The sequence below is a fragment of the Dermacentor silvarum genome, chromosome 10 (assembly GCF_013339745.2).
Source record: "Dermacentor silvarum isolate Dsil-2018 chromosome 10, BIME_Dsil_1.4, whole genome shotgun sequence".
Lineage (NCBI taxonomy): Eukaryota > Metazoa > Arthropoda > Arachnida > Ixodida > Ixodidae > Dermacentor > Dermacentor silvarum.
The window spans coordinates 14526448-14549844 of record NC_051163.1 but is presented as its reverse complement, the minus strand read 5'-3'; the positions used below and the strand labels follow the sequence as shown (position 1 = coordinate 14549844).

The window sequence follows — 23397 nt, the reverse complement described above, 5'->3', positions numbered from 1 at the left end:
CCGCAGTGACATTGCCTCAGAGATTGGTGTCGTCAGGTGTGTCTCGTCGCTCGGGAGAGGAACGACGCAGACGCCTGGCGGGAATCTTAAAAGCGACTTTTGTGAATTCGTACACTCGTTTGAACAAGGCGAGTAGTGCAAGCGTTGACGCACGAATTCTATAACGGGTGGCAGATGATGTACCGTGCGGAGAAATGCATTGGCGTTCCAGTTACTTGCTTTAAAAAACGTCGCTTTACGCATTGAAGCACAAACGTAACTGGTACGCCAATGCATTTCTCCGCAAAGTTCGAGAATTAATATCTCGAAACTGGTGTCATCCGGAGAATTCGTTCCAAGCGGATCCAGCCTTGCGAACTCCATGGCTACAATTTGTAGATTGAAATATGGGCCATCAGATAATTCTTTACAAAGTAGGCTTACATCACTTATTATCGCCTTTCGAATTCGAAATGTCAGCTAGGTTTAGGCTCTCCATCCTGACGCCTGTCTAGACATTGGACCGCTGTGAGGATCAGATACACGCACTCGATCGTCCCAATCATTCCCAGACGCGTCAGCGACAGCATCGAAAAAGCGAGTCACACGTGCACAATAGACTAAGGCTGGCCATCGGCATCAGCATTCAGCACGAATTCCACCGCCCGATTAAGAAGAGATTGATTCCTGTTCAGAGCACTCAGTACGGGGTACACGTCATTCCGCGCGCTATAGCGCTCAAATTAGAATGACAGGGAGACGAAATTGTCCGCCAAAGCGCCAGCCAGCTTTGGGGGTCCCTTGCTGTTCATGCAGTCTTCGTCGAATATGAGACGGTGCGAAGCTCGGTTGGCCCTCGGCAGTGTCTCAAGAACCCTGACGTGGTTGTCGATCCGAAAGGCCTGGCGGAACTTGATTCGCCCTCGGAACAGACCCGTTGCGGGCGAGCCCGTTAAGGCTCGTCCCACTAGGCCCACACGACACCGATTTTGGTCTGCCGATTTTGGTCTGCCGGCTATTGGCGACAGCCTTCCTCCGCCCGCCCCTTTAAACTGTTGGCCACAGCATTTATCGTCCTGTAAACTGCTGTCGCCAACAGTCGGCAGACCAAAATCGGTGTCGCGTCGGCCTAGTGTGAATGAGCCTTAAGGAATTCCGGTCGCAAAGCCGAAGAAATACTCGAACGGACTTGCGACAGTCTTCTTCAGAGAACTTGTTGATTCCAAAAAAGACACGACTGCTTTCGCACGCTTCGCATAGGGGAGCATACTTGCGTAAAGAGCGGCCACTCGAGCCGTTTCGCGGCCGAGCAAGTAAGGGTGCGACCACCCGCCAGGCAGCGTAGCGATGTCCGCTTCCACTTCACCTCGAAGGTAGACAGCTTATCATACATCCACAAGGTTGTGTCACGCGTCCCTTTTCTATAGAGACGTTGATGCTGCGCCATGTGCCGCTGGTTATGCCCACCCCACCGCGCTTTTCAACGCGTGGCCTCGGTATTACGGTAAGCTGTTTCATTTTGTCTGCATAAATAATTTTGCTGCTTCTTGCGTTAAGAACATTGCTAGCAACACGTTTGTTATGCTAGATGAGCGTATTTTGTACATGTAGCATAGTTTACTAACCGTGGCGCCCGTTTACCGTGGCGCCCGTTTACCGTGGAGCCACCCGTTTGTTTTTGCACCCGTCTTTTCCGCAAGAGCATGTGTATTATTTCCAACGCGTAATTTTTCAAAAGTCACTCGCAACACCTTCGGGTTAAAGCACAGAATTTGTTATCTGTGGCTCAACCGTATTATCACACAAACGTTTTATTTGGCGCTACTCGAGCAGTGTAATGCGCACTTGGGATCGTTTTGTGAAGGCTGTTTACCTCACTGTATATGCATGATGCATGCGGCTGGGTCGCTTCGCAAGTGCCAGTTTTACTTGACACGTTGCTTGTCACGGCTAAAACATGCTTGTGGTCTGTGTCTTTGATCTGTGTCTTTATCGAGTGTGATCCAGTATTTTTTCTGTGCGATTCCCAATGTAAACAAGAAAAAATTAACTTTTTTTTTTTGATGGAACCACAGCTTCTATATTGTGTGTAGCTGAGAAAAGCGGCTCAAAAACGGAAACACATTGCAATAATGACACCTTTAATCACATTATTTTTCCAATCTGCGTGAGCTAATTCAACCTTGCTTAGATTCTTCGAGAAGCTTGACGGTTTTTACAGCAAAAGGTCGCAATTCCGCGAGTTTATTACGTATGTATGTACGGCATGCTTAAGAATGAAATATTAAGCTCTTGCGCTCCGCTATAGATGTAGTTGAACATTTTACCAGCCAAACTCTCCGTAGCTTTTAAGTAAAGCGCGTTATCCTGTCTCCTGGTCTATCAATGTTTCCAGGGCCGGTATTTTGTAGCGATGCCTTTAAAGTAATAATGCCTTTTCGCGCTTATCGCGCTTTGTCAGTGTTCAGAGCGACGGTCCGCTCACGATATCAACGTTGATAACGCGAGCGGACCGTCGCTCTGACCACTGACAAAGCGCGATAAGCGCGAAAAGGCATTATTACTTTAAAGGCATCGCTACAAAATACCGGCCCTGAATTGTATAACTTTCGTGTTAGACGAACGAGTGTTTGGCACTGAGCTTGTGCGCCACAACCTGATGAAAATGTGCATGTACTTGTATGCGCTTATGTTTACAATTTTGTTTCGACATGTTTTGTATTTGCTGTTTGTATTTACTACTATTGCCAGGGTTCATCTATACCGTAGAAGGGCCTTGCTACTGCTTACCTTTGTGCTTTCCGTAGTGTCCGTTTCTGTAGCGTGAGTAATATAAAGCTCGAACAGTGAGCTCTGTATCAGAAAATGGCATGCTCGGATAGTCTGGTGAAAACAGATATGTTCGTGACATCAGAGTTATCGGTGCAGCGGTATGGGTTGCGAAATTCAAACAGAAAAAGTTTGACCTTAGTTTTCTTTTTCTCCGTTGTTGATCAATGCTTTCAGCATGCGAAACGGAATCAGAGTTCTGAAAAAAAAAAAAAAAAGCGTTTCCGGTCTAAACTGAGTGTTTCCGCGCCGTGGGAGAGGAAGGTGTTAATAAATCTATCTCACACGTACCGTTGCGGAGTGGGCAAATTTCTTCAGCGATGTCGTGTTCTGCATAAGAGAGAAATGAAAGAAAGGAAAGGCAGGGACGTTATAACCAGAACTACAATCTGGTTTGCTACCCTACACCGATGGTTAGGGGAGAGGGACGTAGAAAGATAAGAAGGAAACAGACAGAGAAGGGACGGAACATCTTTTGCACACTTCAATGGGGACGCAGTAGGAATTTCATTTCACAATGTTCTATTGAGCACATTTGAGGCATGTTCCTGACGATGCACTGCGTTCAGAACCAGACGCATGGATTCGTCGCGAGATTTTTCGGCGGTTTCAGCAACACGTACCACGGACGAGCGAATCGCACGCCGACAGACGACGAAGAGCTCGCACCGACTCGACATCATCGGATCGCTTCAACACGCACTCCACTGCGCGATTGAGAACCGATCGATTTCTGTTGAGCACATTAAGTACCGGATACATGCGCTTGTGGGCGGAATAGCGTTCATAGTCGAGCGTCAGGAGAACGAAATTGCTTTCCAGGGCCAGCGCGAGCGAACGGATAGCGCCTTTATTAAGCGTGTGATTCCAAAAGTGCAATCGGTGCAGCGTACGGTTTCTGCCAGCGAGTACCTTAAGTTCCTTGGCGACCTTGTGGGCTACGTTCGTGAAACGAAATTCCGCCTCGCCGACGGTTTCGTTCTCGGCGAGAGCACGCACGATCTCTGCCGCGGATTGACCCCAGAGGCACACGGAAAGTTTCTTGAGATGCGACGTGGTCCTTAAGAGGGACGCGATCCCGTCGGCACACTCTGTCCCACTGGTACGCGAGGAGGAGACTACAAGTTCCGTAAGCGAGCCGAAGCTCACGGAATCCGCGGAAAAGAAGTCGATTACGGCATGCGGGCTGACTTCGTCAGTCCAGGCAACACGGAGCTCGGGAAAGCTGCTGCCCGCTTGCCGTAGAGATGCGGACCACTCTTGAAGACCACGCGTGTTCCAGGCCACCTGCAGTCGCGCGCACAGGTTCGCCGTGAGAGGCACGGGCGGTATCCACTGCTCAGGAACTTGAACGCTCCCGGGACGCACGCATTCTAGCTTGGCGTTCTGCGCGAGGCACACCACGAAGCCGGACACAGCATCAGCCGTCAGCGGGCACCTGTAGAGGTGGAGCAGCTTGAGGCAGTCGTTGCGCTGCAGGGCGTCAGCTAACGCGGCAGCTCCGGGATCGCCGATCTCGTTCCAGGAGAGACGCAGTTCCTGAAGGGTGTTGTTTCCTCATACGAAACCCGCGATGGCCGCAGCGAAGCCGTCGTCGAGTCGCATGTTCACGAGCTTCAGGGATTTGAGGCCCCGGTTTCGCTGGTATGCCTCGAAGTTCCACAGTTGGGGAGGCAGGTCGAACGGCGAATGCCCGAGTGACCATTGCGTGAGAGAGTCGAATTGCGCGAGGCGGTGAAAAAAGGAGACCAAACACACCCTTTCCGAGAGAATATATCGAAAGTTTTTGCAGCGTCTTGTTTCTTTCCAACGCGCTCACAAGAAGAATAGCACTCGACATCGGGAATTCGCGGCCTGTAAGTTCAAGCGAGCTCAACTGCGTTGAAGCGGCTACAGCACTAAAGAAACCGCGAGCGACTCTCTTAGACATAGAGTTCTGCAGCTTCAAGTTCCGTATGAGGCCCCTTCTTATAGCATTGGCAATGCATTTTACCGTCCAGTAGTCCAGCGTTACCATCTCCGACATGTCCAAGCGCTCGAGCCCAGTAGGAATCTTCATTAAAGCTTGAACCACGATCGCCCGAGCGCGCGGCACGCTCCACACTTCGCTCGTGACGTCCACTCGAGTTTCCACGAGACCACTGTTTTGCTGGATAGCGTCGCTTAGTAACGTCGGAAATTTACCGACAATCACATCCGTGTCGCCGAGCTCTAGTCTTCTGATGCAACGGTGGTGTCTAAGTAGCCTGCACACTAAAATAGCGCCGTCCAGAAAGGCGCTGTCAGGCCGTGTGTCATGTGAACGCACCGGGACTGTGCTCTGTGACTTGCATGTAGACTGTCCACAGGACCTCGTTCAAAGCAGGCAGCCGCCGCGTTATCCAGAATTCCGCACGGTCGCCGTGCATTACGTTTCCGCAGGGCGTGCAGAGGTCCACGCCGGTCTCGCCAAGCGTGCCTTGCAGCCTGTCGACTGCGGTCGCGAGGCGTGAAGCATCCAAGCATCGGATTTCCATTTCGGCGGCGTCGAGCAGCTGCACGCCCTTGCTGTCCTGGAATAATAATAATAATAATAATAATAATAATAATAATAATAATAATAATAATAATAATAATAATAATAATAATAATAATAATAAAATTACACCATCTTCCCGTAGGAGAACCCTGAGCAGTATGTGAAGCAGCCATGGGGTCGACTCAAGTTCCCATTAGTTTTCAGTTCGTCGTTTCCGTTAGGTTGAGGTACGTAGCTACCGGCTTCGCGAGCCCGAAGTTCGGGATCGGCCTGTCGCCGCTGCCGTTTCGTGGCAGCGGCTCGAGCCCTCTTCTCCGCGGCGCTGTCCACGGCGCTGACACTGGCGTTGGCGCTGTCCGTGGCACTCATCGCGGCGTTGCGGGAGGAGAATGAGCTAGAGGAGCGGAGCGTGCGCGCGCGTCATTATACCGCGAGCTACAGTGGCGCCCCCCAGCGGAGTATGCAGCGCCTACCGTCGCAACCTAAGCTGCTACGCATTAGACAGTTTTAGTTTAACGCGCTAACTGCTAGCATTACACAGTTTTAGTTTAACGTTAGCGTAATAGCGGGGTTAAGGGAAATAGCGTTACCGTTCCGCAAACGAACTTTGCAGAAACAGAGTTTTAGTTTAGCGTGATAGCGTAGTTTACGTGCGGGACGCTATTCCATGACGCTTTGAATTTCGCATACATAGGGCACCTAAGTATATGCGTGTGTGCGTCCGGAAAGTGCGAGAGGCAGCGCAATGAAAGCCAGGAGCGCGTTCTATTTTTCTTCCCATGTCCGCCGATCTGCAGCGAAGCAGACAAGCAGTACAAGCCGTCTACCATAGCCTCCGAAATGTTCCCATCTCAGAGGCCATATGCCGTTGTCGCGCCTATCTCCCGACATTACCGACAGGTGGTGCTCGCATCTCGGAGAAAGTTTCTCTCGTTAGGCTTAGGCGCGTTCGAAATGAGAAGCGATCTCGAAAATTCGGCAAGATTAGTCATAACACTCTCTCGGCGAAGCGACATGAGACTAAGCAAAAGCCGTTCACGCAGTCATTTGCTACGAAAGAAGTGGATTCTACAAAAACAACGCCAAATTCAATTCGAAGCGGGCGACCGGGACCGCCACCATGTTTTACGTACACTACGTAAACCACGTTAACACGGTAACGTTAACTCTGAGAAATAGCGTGCGCACGGTAAACGGTATGGGTCGTTTAGCGTTCTGCGCATGCGCATTTCGATCCCGCTATTCCGGTCCGCCCGCTATCCGGTAACCACGCTAAACTTAAGCTGTCTATTATCGCGCGCGGAGCCGCAGGTGTTGCTATTCGTTGCGCAATCCGGAGCGGAGAGGAGCGTCGGAGAGGAGAGGAGGAATGCCGAGAGGAGAGGAGATGAGGCAAGGAGAGGAGGGGGAGGAGGATGCGCATGCGCAGTAGGGGTGTGTACGCCGCACGGCGAATGGATGGATGGATGGAGGGAGTGACATAGGCCGGACCATAAGATGCTTCGCATCTAAAAAAGACACACACAGTGCTGACTGGAAGACAGCGCTTATTTTAACATGTACTACCAACATGCCCAAGTGTTTACAAGAAACTTCGGCATGTTGGTCCCCTTCATATATAATAATGAAAGAAGGGAGTTGATATTTTCAGATGTTGCCTTTATTGCGACCCATTAAAACCAATTTATGAACCACTAGAGTGAGGTTATAATGCTTCTTTTCCCAGCTTTATTATTTTATGTTTATGACTTACTGGCTGGTTTTGTTTATAGTCTTTAAATGTCGCATATCTCGTGTTGTTAATGGTACACTTGTTTTAATACGCGTTTCGCTTTTCGTTTTTTTTCTTCCGATGCCTCCTTTACTGAATGCCCTAAGAGGGTGCAGTAAAGTATTTATATGCAAATAAATAAATAATGCAGCCCTGTTGTCGAATAGCATGAAAAAACAACACCACAAACGTCAACTTTTTGGTTATAGTTCACTTTCGGCGTAATTTTTTCCCGACTGATTGAAGCTTGATGTTACAATGAATAAGATAATTAAGCGCACAGGATGGCCTGAAACAATCGTGACAATTAGGACAATAACACACAACGCCTAATATTCACAGTTGCACAGCTCGACTAGAATACTGCATAAGTCGCATGCGCGGTTACAACCAGCGGAAGCTCTATATACAAGGGCTATTCACACACAATAGACCACTCGCCCGATCGCCGTCTTCCTCTACGTCGTGTAAGCCACTCGTAACAATAAGTTCAGAAGGTTGACTGTTGAGGTGGCGCACTGCTTCTAGTACCAAACACCGGCACTCCTCGCGCGACTTGCCCGAAACGTTAGTGACTGCATCGAGAAGCGATTCGGTGGCCGAGAGAAGGCGAAGGGCTCGTGCCGACTGCTCATCCCTAGCAGCGTCCAGGACAGATTCGACTGCTCTGTTTAGAAGTGACCTGTTCCTGTTCAATGCGCTCACTACAGGGTACATGTCATTTCGCGTGTAGTGGTGATCAAATTCCAGCGTCAGGAACACGAAGTTGTCCTCCAAAGCACGTGCCAGCAAAATAGGTGCCTTGCTGGGGAGAGACTCGTCCCTGAATTTGAGACGGTGTAAGGTTCTGTTGGCGAGCAGCAGAGCTTCGACAGCCTTGATGTCCAGATGGGCGCGAAGCGTCTGGTGGAACTCGGCCTCGCAGACAGTCTTATTACGCGCGAGACCCTCAATAACCGCAGTTGAAAAGACGTAGTCACACTGGAACGGACGCACGATGAGTTTCTTGAGGGAACGTGTGGTCTCCAGGAAAGAGACGACAGCTTCGGTGCAGTCTGCACCCACTGAGCGGGGACACTCGATGACCAGTTCCACGAGAGACGCACTACTGACACGCGGTGCGGAAAACGACTGCAGAATGTGTGAGCAGTTCGCTGCTTTGGTCCAGCAAAGGGACTGTCGAGTGGAGCGGTGGTCTTCATGTCGCAAACACGCAGCCCATCGCTCAAGTGCTCGGGAGTTCCACGAAACCTGCAAGCGAGAGAACACATCCTCTGTAAGAGGCAAGGTCGGTGTCCACTCTTCAGGAATGTCGACGTGGCCGAGGCGTACACACTCAATTGCGCTGTTTTGAGAAACCGCTTCTACAAATCTTGACACGACACCGACGGTTAATCGGCACTTGGAGATGTCGAGACGCCTTAAAGACGAACTTTCCTCAAGGGTCTTAGCTAATGCTAGCGCTCCAAGGTCGCCGAACCGGTTCCCAGAAAGCGAAAGCTCTTCAAGCGCATTGTTGTCCCTCATAACTTCAGCTATGACCATCGCGCAGCTGCTTGGAAAGTAGGCGTGGGTAAGCTCGAAGCGTTTGAGCACCCTGTTCGCGCGAAGCGCTTGAAGGCCGTCCCACAATGTAGAACGCGAAATGTCCATCGGATAGTCGAGCGACAGTTCCTGGAGTGTCTTGTTGTGCTTCATAGACGCCAGAATAATGCCGACGGCGTCACCCTCCATGAATTTCACAAGCAGTCTCCGTAGCGTTCTGTTGCGCTTCAAGGCGGCTGCGAGCGCGACTGCACTGGACCGCGAGAACTCCCCGAAACCGCTGAACTCGAGAGACGTGAGGCTCTGGCAGGAGCTGACGGCAGATAACAGTTTCCGTGTCACACTGGGTGACATTTCGTTGCACAGGTGCAGGCGCCGCAGGTTGCTCTTCGTAATTCCGTCGGCGATGTACTCGGCTGCTACGTGGTCAAGTTTCAGTGACGTGACGTCTAAGCAGTTGAACCCAGGCGACAGCTTGCCCAATGCACGAGCCAAAACCCTACACTGGCACGTTTCACGCCATGGTACGGTCTTGTCGACAGGGTGTCCCGCAACCTCAACAAGACCTCGGCTGGCTTCCAGCGCGCGGCCGAGCAGTGAAGGAAAGTGCCAGAGCGGAACCGCCGTGACGCCCAGGACAAGGCGCTTGATGCACCCGTGGTTCTCGAGCAGCCGATACACGAGGAGAGCGCCGTCCAGCAAAGAGGCGTCCGTTCGTACCGTGTCCACATCGGCGCCTCGAAAGCTGCTCAGCGTGAACACACCGGGTGCATGTTCCACGACCTGCATGAAGACTTTCCAGAGAACATCATTCAAAGCGGGCAGGTGCCACCTTAGCCAGCACTTGGTTTTGCCGAGGGTGTCGCTGCAGGGCGCTTGCAGATCCAAGCCACGGGATTTAAGCTTGACACGCAGACTTTCTGCCATGAGCAACAGCCGCGTAGAATCCAGGGAATGGATTGCACTTTCCATGACTCTTGTGGGCGCAGGTTCCATGTCATCGGCGAGTCTGCAATGAGAATTGGCCCGGAGTGCTTTATGCCGTCAATATAAGAGGAAGAGACGTTTATGCCAAGGTGAGCCCTGAAAGCCGGCACCAACAAATCCAGCAGCCAGCCAGTCAAAGATCGGTTATGAGGATCAGGGACACTCCTTTCACACGGATGTACTTCAGCGAATGAGGTGCGTTGCTGTTTATAGCTCGAGTGTTTCACGATGCTGGATGAAGTTGTCTAATAGATTTTACCAATCCGTATGCTTTTGCTGCAACATCAACTTTTAGAGAAGTTTGGATTACTTCTTATAGAAGACTGCAAGTAGTATTTTAGAGACCGTATCGAATACGAATTGAAAAAGTGCCAAAAGTGAATCGAACCATACCGAATATCGAATACTTTTCGAATAGTGTTTTCGAATAGCTGGAATTATTACTGCATGTCAGGGCTGCATCAAACAATTATTTGCAGGAGGAGACTTGCTCGGACGTCGGCGGCCATTTTGAAATATTAGCTTATTTTTTTCGCATGTATCAAGCACATTGCTGACATATTAAAGTATAAAAGTTCCTTCCAGGAACCCGACAACGGTGGTGCACGCCTCGGCAACGCTAGCGCCAACTTCCCCGGTGCGACGGCCAGGTTTCAACGCGAGTTTCTCAATCGGAACGTTCATGATAGACATGTTCGGTCGGGTGATGCCCAACGACGATACGCCCATTCTCATCGTGGGGGGCAATATTCACTACAACAGACCCACCATAGTCACAGCTTCTCTGGCTTCCATCTTCACAATAGTGGAAGGGCTATGATGTTTTGCTTCAGTTTCATGTTTGATCGTGCATAGCTGCCAATGTAACGTATTCGCAAACTATATGAAAAGCAGTCGCATTTCAGAAGAGTGACTATTTGATTGGAGTAGGACAATATTCGTTTCGTTTTTTTCGACAGTTTAGAATATTCACACCGCGACCTATTACTTTTACTAGTCATTTCTGTTGGCGTAAAAACAGCCGTAAATGTAGGCGGTTGCTGTAGATCATTGGATAAATCAGGGAACCCCAAGGAGCCTTGGGTTCCAGCAAAACAAAAAGCATACCGTAGGTTCTGGGATACACCAAGGTGACTGCGTGCCTTAATCGAAGACTCTCTACTATTAGTATCCAACGCTCTGTCAACAAGATGTAGGTCCTGGACGCGCTTTTTAACGCGATCATTTGCACGCGTTTCAAAACGCGCGTGCGTGTTGTTGACATCCGACTTGTGCTCGGATGCTTGCCGGTCTAGTGAAGAACATCAACATGATCAAGCAATATAATGTCAGACTACTATAATAAGCCAACAACGCTGCGCTATACCGTTAACGGCAGGAGACAAGTGTAGTGTAAAGTCAACGTAACTGAAAGTGCAAGGGAGGAAAAGGAGGAAAGAAAGGCGCAAGGCAGGAATAACTGAAAGTGTAAGGTGTACACACTCTACTCGGTGTACACAACTGCGGAGAAAAACAATCGAGTGTACAAAGTTAGAGACACTGGAGCTTTAGCAATGGCGTACCAAAGCTGCTTTGCGCACGCAAGCCACCAATTAAACTTACACCGTATGCCCTTTCGATTCCTTTGTAAGCCCGGCGGTATGCGTCGACTAACTTTGGCAGTGCGAAATCTGCAGTGAAGGGGTGGCAACAAGATGGTGGCAACAAGCGCTGTCCTGTCTACTTCCTATACGTGCCCGTGTCTACAGTGCGCTTCAAGCTAAGTCGAATATGAAGGGGTGGCACCACGTTAAGGAGGCCGCACTCACAGTTCTGAGGATGCAAGTTATCGCTAACCGAACGGGGAATTCCTGACAAATGCAGTTCGTGCGTGGCAATGACCACGAAAAGTGAAAACGCAAAACGCCTTCTAGACGACTTACTAAACACACGAAACAGCGGCTGCAGGTCAGGTCAAACATGATGCTCAACAGGACGACGCAGTAGCCACGACCACGAAAAACAGGCAGATGCACACGTTTTCACCGCTTATCATTGCACAAGCTGTGCTAAGCACGATCACCAGCCGTTAAGGCTGTTTCACATGGTGCGATTTTGCACTGCGATTTTCGCAGCTGCGATTTTCGCAGATGCGAAATTCGCAACGGCCATTTCACATGGTGCGATGTCAACAATGCGATTATGCGACGCCCAGAGTTGCTTGCTGCCAGATTTTGTCGCACACGCCGCATAAATTCGTTTAATGTAATGAAAAAGACGCGCGCGTTATAATATAATTGACCTCTCTTTATTAGGACCAAATAATACGTGCGTTTTCTAATTTAAAAACGCTTCAAAGTTTAGTTTGTTTTGGAGTGCGCAACAGCGGTTTGTGAAGTTCAATACGAGGAGAAATGGCGGACGTAAACAGCTGTTCGCTGGTGGTCGTTCAGCGTTGTGTCCTGTCTCGTGTGTGTTTTATGCCTGTGTCGTTCTACCTGCGGTTAAACAAATTACAAGAGGACCTATCAACAAGCCCCTTTCGCTGTTGTCATCGCATATGCAGTATTCGGAATTCGGCTGCAGCGGAGTCGTCATGTCAACGCAGAGACCCTCGCGCTACCCGTGATTAACGTCAGCTTCTGAAAAACGGATGTGTGTGTGTGGATGTGTGCTCGTGATTGCGCATTAGCGGTTCCTGCTCCTAGCAATATTCTTGCACCAAACTTAGCAGCAAGCACCAACCCAAACGCTCACGTCTGCCCCCGAACAAAGCCGCAAATGATCTGTGTGTAATTACTGAACGTGCAATGGAATTTGTGTTGTGAACGTTTATCTTAGCGCCAGCCTGGCTCGTCCGTCTCGGCGCCTGTGCTGTAATTGTTCATACAAGTGCTCTCTGAATATTTCGAAAGGCGTAAAAGCCAACACCACATTTTTTTTATTTTTTTTATTTTTTTTATTTAGGAGCTGCAGTCACTAGTGTACGTAGTATCGTATCATTCTGGCAGACATGGGCGTCGTCTATTTTCTCGTCCTTTTTCTTGCGCTGTTAGTGTGCTGTGAATCTGTATCAAGAAGCTTAAGTTAATATGCTGCAGTACGTAGCGCAGCCGCGTAGCCACACGGCTAACATTAAAATACCTTGTTAGGAGTACGTTTGTTTGTTTAATAACAAAATCGAACGCTAAAATTTTGTATTCTAGGTGGCAAGTGTAAGGTAAGAAGCTATCCAAACTATCCGCTAATGGCATGCGTGTGCTTCTACCTGCTTCAGCACGTTATCCTTAAAGTGAGGCTGAATACCCCTGATATCCAAAAACATATGCAACTGGAGCAGGTGCTATGATTCCTTTCCTGGAAATGAAAGCCAGCATCCCAGTCTGTTAAGCTAGTCATGTACTTAACCTATATTAGACCAATGTTAGAGCATGCTAACTGGAGCCATTTCAAACTGGGTTATTTGACCAAAATAAGAAAGTGCAAGGAAAGTGTCAAGGTACAGTCTAATCTGGTATTCCCGAACCGATTGTATTGGCAAAACTTTATGCCTCCCTGAATTGCCTGCATTAACCCAATGCTGAAAACAGGGGAAGCTGATTCCCTTTCTTGCTGCTGAAAAGCTGCTAGAATCTCAATAACAGACCACTTATGTTCTGAGAGAAAGTGAGGAGCACTGACAATATCTCTAATCTTTTGTATGAGCCTTCACCTTGAACCTAAATGGAATAAAAATATTTACCTTTGCAAGCCTCAGAATCCAAACATCCTCAAAATTTTGAGGAGCCACATTAAATTTTTGAGATACAGACAATAAAAAGTGTGCCTAAGTACAAGTGCACACTGAACACACTTGAGTGGCCAGCTGCGAATGCAAAAGCGTCCTAGCTGCTACCTCGAGGTAACTGCTAGGTTGCACGTGTGTTTCTCCTATAGCCCATGTACCTGGCAAGGGGAATGGTTATACGTAGTCCTGTGCTTTTTCTTTTTTTTTTCAATAGGTGGTGGCTATCTGATTCCATCTGTTTATGTATTTATCATTTGTGTCCATCTTATGTGCATGTGTTTGTGTCATGTTCTGATTGTTATACGTGCAGTGATGCAAGCATCGTTTTTTTTTAATATATTGCACTACAGTCATTTATTAAACTTTGTGTTGAAATGTACAAAATGTGGCCGCCCAGTAATGACTAGGACAGCCAGCAGGATTGGCAAAAGATATGATGCAGATCCAAAGCACTTGCTTGAATCGACATGAGGCGAAGCTTTCACGCAACGGTCAGTTGAACTCTAGAAAACTAACTGCAGTGTTTACAGTTCTCCTTATTTCACCCGATGCAACACGTACTCATAGACAATGTTTGCTTATTCACCGCACAGGTCACATAATGTAATGTATGCATAGCACGGTGAACTCACTCAAACGTTGGCTCACTAAGACTTCGAACTAACCGTGAGTCTGAGTTCGTTTGAGCCTGACTGAGTAGAATTTTGGTGAATACGAGTAAGAGCAAGCTCAGTTGAGTAAACTTTTAGTGAATATTGTCATGTGGTAGTCAGGGAAAGCTGATCCAAGTATAATTTTAGTGAATATGAGTCAAAGCAAGCTCGGCAAGTAGATTTTTGGTGAATATGACTCAGTGCAAGCTCACCTGAGTAGAAGTTTGATGAATATAAGTCGGAGCAAGCTTGGCTAAGTAGATATTGGGTGAATATGACTCGGTGCAAGCTTGCCTGAGTAGAATCTTTGTGAATATTAGTCAGATCAAGCTTGGCCAAGTACAATTTTGGTGAATATTAGTCAGAGCAAGCTCGGATAAGTAGAATTTTGGTGAATATGACTGAGCAAGCTCGATTGAGTAATGATGGGATATGGTTATACGAGTTTATGCAGTAATACATGTAAGTGCAGACTCATTAGCAACATTGCCTCCATCTTGATGGGCTATACCTACGCCTCGTGATGAGTCTGCACACTTTATGAGCTGTGGACATGCAAGACCCACCCACACTTGAAAAGATCCTATCATTCACAGGAAGGAATGCAACCAGCTGACTTCACTGCACAATTTTGATCTGCTTTTCTTTAATGTGTTATCTACTACTTATAAAAACCAGATGTCTGCCTGCTTTTCGCATTATTGCATGTGTTTTACAGGAAGTAGAGGCAGAGAAGCAAGAAAAGGCAAGGATGTTTTTGGCTAAGTAGTTTCTTAGAGTACTGCGATATGTTACAACCAGCATAAACAAAAGTAATTCGATGCACTGAAGTAAGCGAAATGTGCAATTACCTTTTAATGTGAGGGTTAACACAGATGCAGTACGGATACAAAGTCTGCAACACACTGAAGGTTTATTGGTTTTTTTATTCAGGAGAAAAATGATGCATCAAAAAAATGAGAAAAGAACTGTTTAAATATTGCTTCGAAAATAAATTGGCAATACTGCTTATTCCCAGTCAAAGCGCGAAATATGCTATTGTAGAACATTCATTACGATATCCAGTTTGCACGTTCGCTTTGCGTCTCGCAGCGGAAGTAACAGAACCTTGAAATGAGATCATTCATTGGGGAAAATGCGCATGAAAGCCCTAACCAACTGACTGCAACTAAATGGTCGCGCGTATAGCGTGACCTATTGACCACAGCATTTGTCCGTAGTTGCATATTCTTTAAATTGTTCCGTCCGTAAAAGCATACCGCGATAAAACTGTGGCGTTTTCGTATATCGCGAGTTGTCTCCAGAACCAGAAAATTGGGACGACATCCGAAGGCCATGCCTTCCCGTGAGGGACACCTCGTAGTATTTACCAACTCGCAGCGCGTGTGAATAGCGGAAAATCACGCAAAAGTACGTACTATCAGCACCCGAAGCCAACCTAAAAAACAGCGTCGCCAGATTAGCAACGTAGCGTGTCAACAAACTCGTAGAAATCACAGAACCGAATCTGACCTACGAGTTTTTATCTGCACTGTTCGCGTGTCGGTGCTGATGGTACGTACCGATTGCGCAATCCAAGGCTCCACTCAATTAGTTGCACTGTTCGAGGCTCGTTGATCCAATATTTATAGACAAAAAAGTATCTATAAACGTTGCGTTGAGCGACCGCCGCCATTTTCCAAAACAGACCGCGAAATACCTCTCGGCGCAATTTCGACGGGAAAATCGCAGCGATTGCTGCGACGTTGCGACGCTGCGACCAACCGGTTGGTCGCAGCCGAAAATCGCAGAATCGGCCCTGCGACTGCGATTTTCGTCGCATGCGACGGAAATCGCACTTCCGGTGCGATAATCGCAGTGCAAAATCGCACCATGTGAAACGGCCTTACACGGAAGCGCGACAAAAGTATCGCAACACGCTTGCACATGTTTGATGAATCGGCGCTTGTAAGCCTGTTCTCGGTAATACGCGTGCGTATGTCATTGCTACATCATAGCGATTTAGGTCTGAACCGCCGATGGGTGTCGTTCTCAAACGTGTATTCTAAAAATACCAGCGGGCACAACCTGGATGCCTCCGAGACCAACCGGCGCATTCTCGGAGGGCTGGCTTGTAGAGATCATGGAGCTCTGTCCAATGAGGGCTGGGCTGGTTTGGCGATTGTGCGCGTCTTTAAGGAAAATTATTTTTAAACACAGTATAGGGCCTAGGATATTTCAAGTATTGTTTAAACACAGCGTCGCCCTTAACCCATGGAGGAGAGTGCCCCTGTATATGCTCCATACAGAGTGTACAGGGACAATGGAAGACACGTTACCTCTGAGATCAGCATTTGTACCACAGTAAACGATTAGCACGCGCGAATGGCACGCGGTATCGTGTGCACTCAAGCGCTTTCAACCCCGCAATATGACCCTGCTTACCAACGTTGATGGAATCAGTTCAGTTTGACAGCTCCCTACCCCCTCCAACGGAGCGAGGCTTCCGAGATCACAACTGATCGCAACGGCGCCCGTAATCTCGGAGGCCATTGCTGCAGTCGACACTGGTTTCGGTAGGTCACTCTATCTAGTCGCGGCAAGCGTGGAGCGGGGCCGTCGCAGCTCCATGCGTGGGCTCCGCGCGGTAAAAGCATGCTTCGTAAATGAGAGCACAGGATGTTGCATCATGCAGAGATAGGCAGAACGGACGTTCATGATGTGGCTCGCAGGCGCAATCATTGCCGACGCACGCCATTCACTATGCATGATCGCGCTTCAAATAAACATAGTCGACTGTGCGGAGTAAATGTTCTCGTTCACATGGCTCTTTTACACGACTGGAAGTTTGTACACTGTACTAGTAACTCTGCATAAATACGACATGGATGCATGGCATGCTGTGATGTTTATTCGATGCAGTAATTAAGCAGCATGCATGAGGATGCACGCAGAGAGGGAATCACGGGGCAGTTGAATAAAAATGCACCGTTCGGCTGATTGGGGCATTGCTTGATAAAAGTAGCGTGAAATGGAACGGGGAGAAGGAAGAGAAGACCGGCAAAACTTCACGTGACATGTGAATTTATTTCCCACAATTCGTACATCATATCAACGTCCTTGATGACACGCCGTTTTCGTTTCTGCAGTAAACGCTTATATGGGGAAAAAAAAGAATAAGTATACGTATATGGCTTGTGAGACCCTTATAGCAGTTGCCAATAGGAATTTCTAATTAAACCACACTGAAACCTGGCCGCATAACCTCGTGAGACCCGAACACAGCTATGGTACATAACTGCTCTTCGAGCTGGTTTTTATTGTTTACTGGTGTGTTACAAATGTGAAAAACGTTTTTAATTTAAATACCATGGATAAATGCGAACAGCAGCATCTCCATGTATGTGGAAGAAGTAACGCTCGCCTTTTGTTTGCTGTAGTAAAAACTGAATTTCATTGCTTAACGCAGAGATGAAGTTGGAACTACGTGTAGTACATTGCCACGTTGCTGCTGCATCCTGGATATTCACGCAATATCAAATTCTAAACGCACTTCAAGGGCGCTAGCATATATGAATCATGGCCTAATGTGAGTTATCTATAGCTAATAGTTTTACTTCGGGATAAGCAAAAGTTAGATAACGTTTGAGAAATCCAAGAGCGCGGTTAGCCTTGTTAACAGTGCTTGTTACTTGAGATAACCAGTTAAGGTCATGATAAATGTAAATACACAGTCATTTAAGAGATGCGACCGAATAAATAACGTCGCCATTTAAAAGATACCTTGGAGATTCGTATTGCTAGTGCCTACGAAAGGAAATTAGCGATGTTTTACTGACTTAAGCGTCATCGGCCAGTTATGGCACCACTCATTAACTTTGGCCAGGTAATGCTGCAGGGCTTGACTATCTGCTGGACTAGAATGGCGCCATACCCCACACAATCGTCCACAAAGAGACGTATGCAAGGAGAAATAGTTAAGCAGGTCCTTATTATATTAAAAAAATGGAGAGGCCCAAAGACGGCATGTTGCGCTACGCTTGAAACAACACCAAATAATCCAGAGCTGTTATTAGCAAACACGATCTGGTGGTGATTAGTTAGGATATCTTTAATGCACTGTAAGCAATCCACTCTAACGCCATCCTTGCCTTAGGCGCCCCACTGAAATGTATGGGTTTAAGTTCTTGGGCATGAAGCAATCATTGGCCAGCGGTTACTAGATGGTATAAAAAGGACGAGGAGCGGTGTTCCTTGCTTGACCCGCCCTAGGATACTTTTGGCTTAATTAGAATCATGAAATAAGGGGTTTTACATATTCAGATGCTATCTATAATGTGAGCCACTAAGACACTATATGAACAGGTAAAGTGAGGTAATAATGCTTCTTGTTTGAGTTGTTAACACTTTGCTTGGTATAGTTGTGCCGATAATCTTCAAATAGTCACATATTTCGTCGTGTTTGTTCCACAGTCTTGCTCTAACACACTTCTCGTATTTTATTTAACTTGATTTCATTTACAGCGAAGCTTTTAAGGGCTCACTCTTCGATGATCGCGTCCGGTAATAGAAAAATACTCTCATTGGCCGTATGCTGTATGTGCGAGTGAAAGTGCGCGAGGGCCAGGAACGCGCGCTTTCACGGGGAGCGAACGCACGGCGGAGAGCAAACGCGACTTCCGAGTGGAAGGGGAGCGGTGGGCGAGGAGGGCATGGAGGCACCCTAGACTGTGCGTGTGCATGCCCGCTCTCCCACTGCGGCGCATGCGCGCAGCCCTGCCGACCACTGCCGCTTGTGCCGCAGACTCTCTCTAAGCGTTTAGCCGTTCCGTACAAGGGTTGTCGACGGCGGCGGCGTTTTTCCCGCGTTCACACCGAACGCGCGCGGCATTGGTGACGTGTTTAATGAAAAACTTGCCAACCTTTTCCGTACCCCTATGGCGGTGTACGGCAAAGGTTGGCACCAATTACACCATCACATCTTAATAGTCATAATTGGAAATACATAATTCCCACCATAGTACAGCCTCGCTGGTCTTCCATCTCCACCCCAGTGGAAGGGCTGAGTTTTTTTTTTTCTTCTTACTCAATGCCCTGAAAGGGGCTAATAAATTATTTCTACACAAATTAATAGAAAGTGACCTACGGTTGTGGAGTAGAACCGAAAGCACATCACAACCGTCGGATTTTTGGTTACCTTAGGACGTAAGCTTTTCCTAATGTGTTGAAGGTTCATGTCCACAATGAATGAATACGTGTGTAATCGCAGAGGGTGGCCTGAGGCGATCGTGGCGACAAGGAAAAGAACACATCAAGACAAGTGAATATTTGTCTTGGTGTGTTGTTTCAGGTCAGCTTCATGAGGTCAGCTTCGGCTACAAAGTTCCACAGCTCGAACGAAGCACAGCATGTCTCGCCTGCGCTGTCACAGCTAGTCACTATGAACCCGTACTGTCCGAGAATATCGCGATTCCTCTCTCACCGCTAATAATCACAGTGATTTGTGGTTGGCTAGGCTAGCTTTTATATACATATTCGTTGGGGCGCTAACACGCTTTCATTTGTCCTATAGCGACATAACAAACTTACCAGTCTATTACGAGGTGACAAGTGGGTAAAATCTATCGGAAGCTTTATATACAAAGACTATTTACACACACTAGAGCGCTCGACCGATCGCAGTCTTCATCTACTTCGTGGAAGCCACTCGTAACAATAAGTTCAGAGGGTTGACTGTTGAGGTGGTGCACTGCTTCTAGTACCAAACACCGGCACTCCTCGCGCGACTTGCCCGAAACGTTAGTGATTGCATCGAGAAGCGATTCGGTGGCCGAGAGAAGGCGAAGGGCTCGTACCGACTGCTCATCCCTAGCAACGTCCAGGACACATTCGACTGCTCTGTTTAGAAGTGACCTGTTCCTGTTCAGGACACTCACTATTGGGTACATGTCATTTCGCGCATAGTGGTGCTCGAATTCCAGCGTCAGGAACACGAAGTTCTTCTCCAGCGCACGTGCCAACAAAGTGGGAGCCTTGCTGGGGAGAGAGTCGTCCCTGAACTTCAGACGGTGTAGAGTTCCATTTGCGAGCAGCAGGGCCTCAATAGCCTTCACATCCAAGTGGGCACGGAGCGTCTGGTCGAACTCGGCCTCGCAGACAGTCTTATTACGGGCGAGACCTTTAATAACCGCAGTGGAAAAGACGTAGTTACACTCGAACGGACGCACGATGAGCTTTTTGAGCGTATGTGTCGTCTCTAGAAAAGAGACGACGGCTTCAGTGCAGTCTGCACCCACTAAGCGGGGACACTCGATGACCAGTTCCACGAGAGACGCACTACTGACGCACGCTGCGGAAAACCACTGCACAATGCCAGAGCAGTTCGCATCTTTGTTCCAGCCAAGACACGGTCGGGGGAAGCGGTGGCCTTCATGTCGCAAACACGCAGCCCATTCCTCAAGTGTGCGGCCGTTCCACGAAACGTGCAAGCGAGCGAACACATCCGCTGTGAGAGGCACGGTCGGAGTCCACTCTTCAGGAATGTCGACGTTGCCGAGTTCTACGCATTCGACCGCGCTGTTACGCGAAATTGCTTCTACAAACTTCGACACCACACCGGCGGTCAATCGGCACTTGGAGATGTCGAGACGCCTTAAGGAAGAGCTCTCCTGAAGTGTCTTAGCCAGTGCTCGAGCACCAAGGTCGCTGATCTGGTTTGAAGAAAGCGAAAGCTCTTCGAGCGCATTGTTGTGCCGTAGAACTTCAGCTATAACCATCGCGCAGCTGTTAGAAAAGTAGGCGTCAGTAAGTTTGAGGCGCTTGAGCACCCTGTTGTCGCGAAGTGCTTGAAGCCCGTCCCACATTGTAGAACGAGTAAAGTCTAGCGAATAGTCGAGCGACATCTCCTGTAGCGCTTTGTTGTGCTTCAGTGAGGTGAGGATGATACCGACCACGTCATCCTCCACGAACTTCACAAACAGTCTCCGTAGCGTTCTGTTGCGCTTCAAGGCGGCTGCGAGCACGACCGCGCAGGACCGCGAGAACTGTTTGAAACCGGTGAGCTCGAGAGACGTGAGGCTTTGGCAGGAGCTGACGGCAGATAAGAGTTTCCGTGTCACACTGGCTGACATTTCGCCGCACAGGTACAGGCGCCGCAGGTTGCTCCTTTTAATTCCGTCCGCGATGCACTCCGCTGCGATGTGGTCGAGCTTTAGCGACGTCAGGTCTAAGCAGCTGAACCCAGGCGACAGCTTTCCCAGGGTGCAGGCCAGAACCCTGCACTGACGCATTTCCCGCCACGATTCTGTCATGTCGATAGGGAGACCTGCAACCTCTACGATGCATCGGCTGGCATGGAGTGCGCGGCCGAGCAGTGAAGGAAAGTGCCACAGCGGAACAGCCGTGGCGACCAGAAGAAGTCGCTTGATGCAGCTGTGATGCTTGAGCAGCCAGTACAAAAGGAGGCCGCCGTCCAGAAACGAGGCGTCCGTACGTACCGCGTCCACATCGGTGCCTTGAACGCTGCCCAGCGTGAACACACCGGGTGCATGTTCCACGACCTGCATGCAGACTTTCCAGAGAACATCATTCAAAGCGGGCAGGTGCCACCTTAGCCAGCACTTGGTTTTGCCGAGGGTGTCGCTGCAGGGCGCTTGTAGGTCCACGCCCCGAGATTTGAGCTTGCCAAGTAAATTTTCGGCCATGAGCAGCAGCCGCGTAGAATCCAGGGATTGGATTGCACTTGCCATGCCGCCGACCCCTGTGGACTCAGGTTCCATGTCATCGGCTAGTCTGCAATGAAAATTGGCCCGCAGTGCTTTATGCCGTCAATATAAGAGGAAGAGACGTTTATGCCAAGGTGAGCCCTGAAAGCCGGCACCAACAAATCCACCAGCCGGCCCAGTCCAAGAAGGGTGATGAGGATGAGCGACACTTCTTTCACACACAGGAAGTTCATCGAATCAGAGGCCTTGCTGTATGTTCGTAAGCATCAGATTACGCGCGCTTTTCACGCGGCTGGATTACGTGTCTACTGTTGCTTATGCATGCAGATTTTACCAATCTGCATGCTTCTGTTGCAACGTGTTGTTTTGAAGTAAGCTTGCCTTTTTGTTTGCGCGTTTATTTCTGTTTCCGTGCAATAGCCGTAAATAAAGGGGGTTGCTCATCGCTTTTTCACTGTGATGAAGATCTGCGAAGCGCTTTCTAACGCATTCAAACACTCGTACGCGTTTTAAACTGCGCGCGCGTGTTGTTTACACTCGGCGACAGCTCGGCTTCCTTTTTTTTTCTGCTTGTATATTGAAGCCTCCTGCTTTTCGGTCAAGTGAGAAGCATAAGCTTCATCAGGAGATATAACGTCAGACAAGAATAATAACCCAACAGCGCGGCATGACTGCTGACAACAGGAGACAAGCGTAAAGTGATTATAACTCAAGTGTGAAAGTGCAAGGCAAGTCGAAGCCTCTACACGGTCGCAGGGAACGCACTCGGCGTTGGTACAACGTTTCTACAGTCATGTGGCGCATTATTAACGGGCTGCCACCACGTAAAAGAGGCCGAACTCACAATTATGAAGATATAGGTTATCGCGAGTCGCACAGATAATTCCCGACAAAGACAGTTCGCGCACGGGGATGATCATGAAAAGCAAGAACACCGACACGACCACTTACGAAACACACACGACGAAACAACGGCTGCAGCCCAAGCTCGAAAGTGATGCCCGACTGGACGCAGCAGTGCGTCTCCACGACTACGAGATGCAGGCAGGTGAACACATGTCCAGCGCTCGGCCTCCCACAGGTTGTACTAAGCAGCCTGCGCAGCCGTTACACTGAGGTGCTGCAACGTCTGCAACACTAATGCAACTGCGGCAACTCGCTCGCACATGCTCGATGAATCAGCGAGTAAAAACCCAGCACTCCGCATAATGAAGAGCCGCCCCCCTCCGTGACCGTGGATTGGTGGCGCTATCTAGCGGAAGCGGCGGAAACAGTAAAGCTGTCAGAATGGCCTTCGAGATGTTGTGCGTGTGATCTTGGAGTCAATGCTGCAATCAACCCGGCCTTTCTTTTTCGCTTCTGTGTCAATTTGTTCAGCGATAGTGGCGGGAAAGTTGAAAAGGACGTCGGTGGCAATCATTGAAGGCGTCGGCCGTATGCAGGTGTCGTTGCAACGTATGTCGAGCTCGCTTGAGAGACGTAGACTGATGCGGTGTCTGAACAGCTGTGGTTAGTAACAGTCCATTGCAATGATGTTCTATGCAGGGAATTCAGCCTTTTATGGTTACCTTCATTTTATAATGTGCACGAAAAGTTAAAGAGGCGAGTGTCATTGCCAGGAAACTTAGTTGTGGATGAATTGAGAA

General features: G+C 48.7%; 1 protein-coding gene across 1 annotated transcript; it reads right to left on the bottom strand.

Moving 5' to 3' along the window:
* Positions 1–722: 722 nt before the first annotated feature.
* On the bottom strand, positions 723–22950 carry LOC119465853 (uncharacterized). Its single transcript, XM_037726330.2, has 5 exons — positions 22703–22950; positions 21636–21818; positions 7629–9474; positions 3721–4347; positions 723–1031 (listed from the first exon to the last, which is right to left on the bottom strand). Exons 2-5 carry the CDS (start codon positions 21803–21805, stop codon positions 723–725), a joined length of 2952 nt encoding a protein of 983 aa, XP_037582258.2. The 5' UTR covers positions 21806–21818; positions 22703–22950.
* Between the last annotated feature and the right edge of the window lie 447 nt (positions 22951–23397).

Bases quoted from the DNA above. Each gene is read 5' to 3' on its own strand.
- LOC119465853 (XM_037726330.2), bottom strand. From the start codon at position 21,805: ATGGAACCTGAGTCCACAGGGGTCGGCGGCATGGCAAGTGCAATCCAA. The intron at 4,348-7,628 runs GTACTAGAAGCA...AACACCCTTCAG, and splicing joins GCGAGGAGTGCCGGTGTTTG to GAACTGCGTCTCTCCTGGAA. The intron at 1,032-3,720 runs GTACTCGCTGGC...TGTGGCCAACAG, and splicing joins AGGTCGCCAAGGAACTTAAG to TTTAAAGGGGCGGGCGGAGG.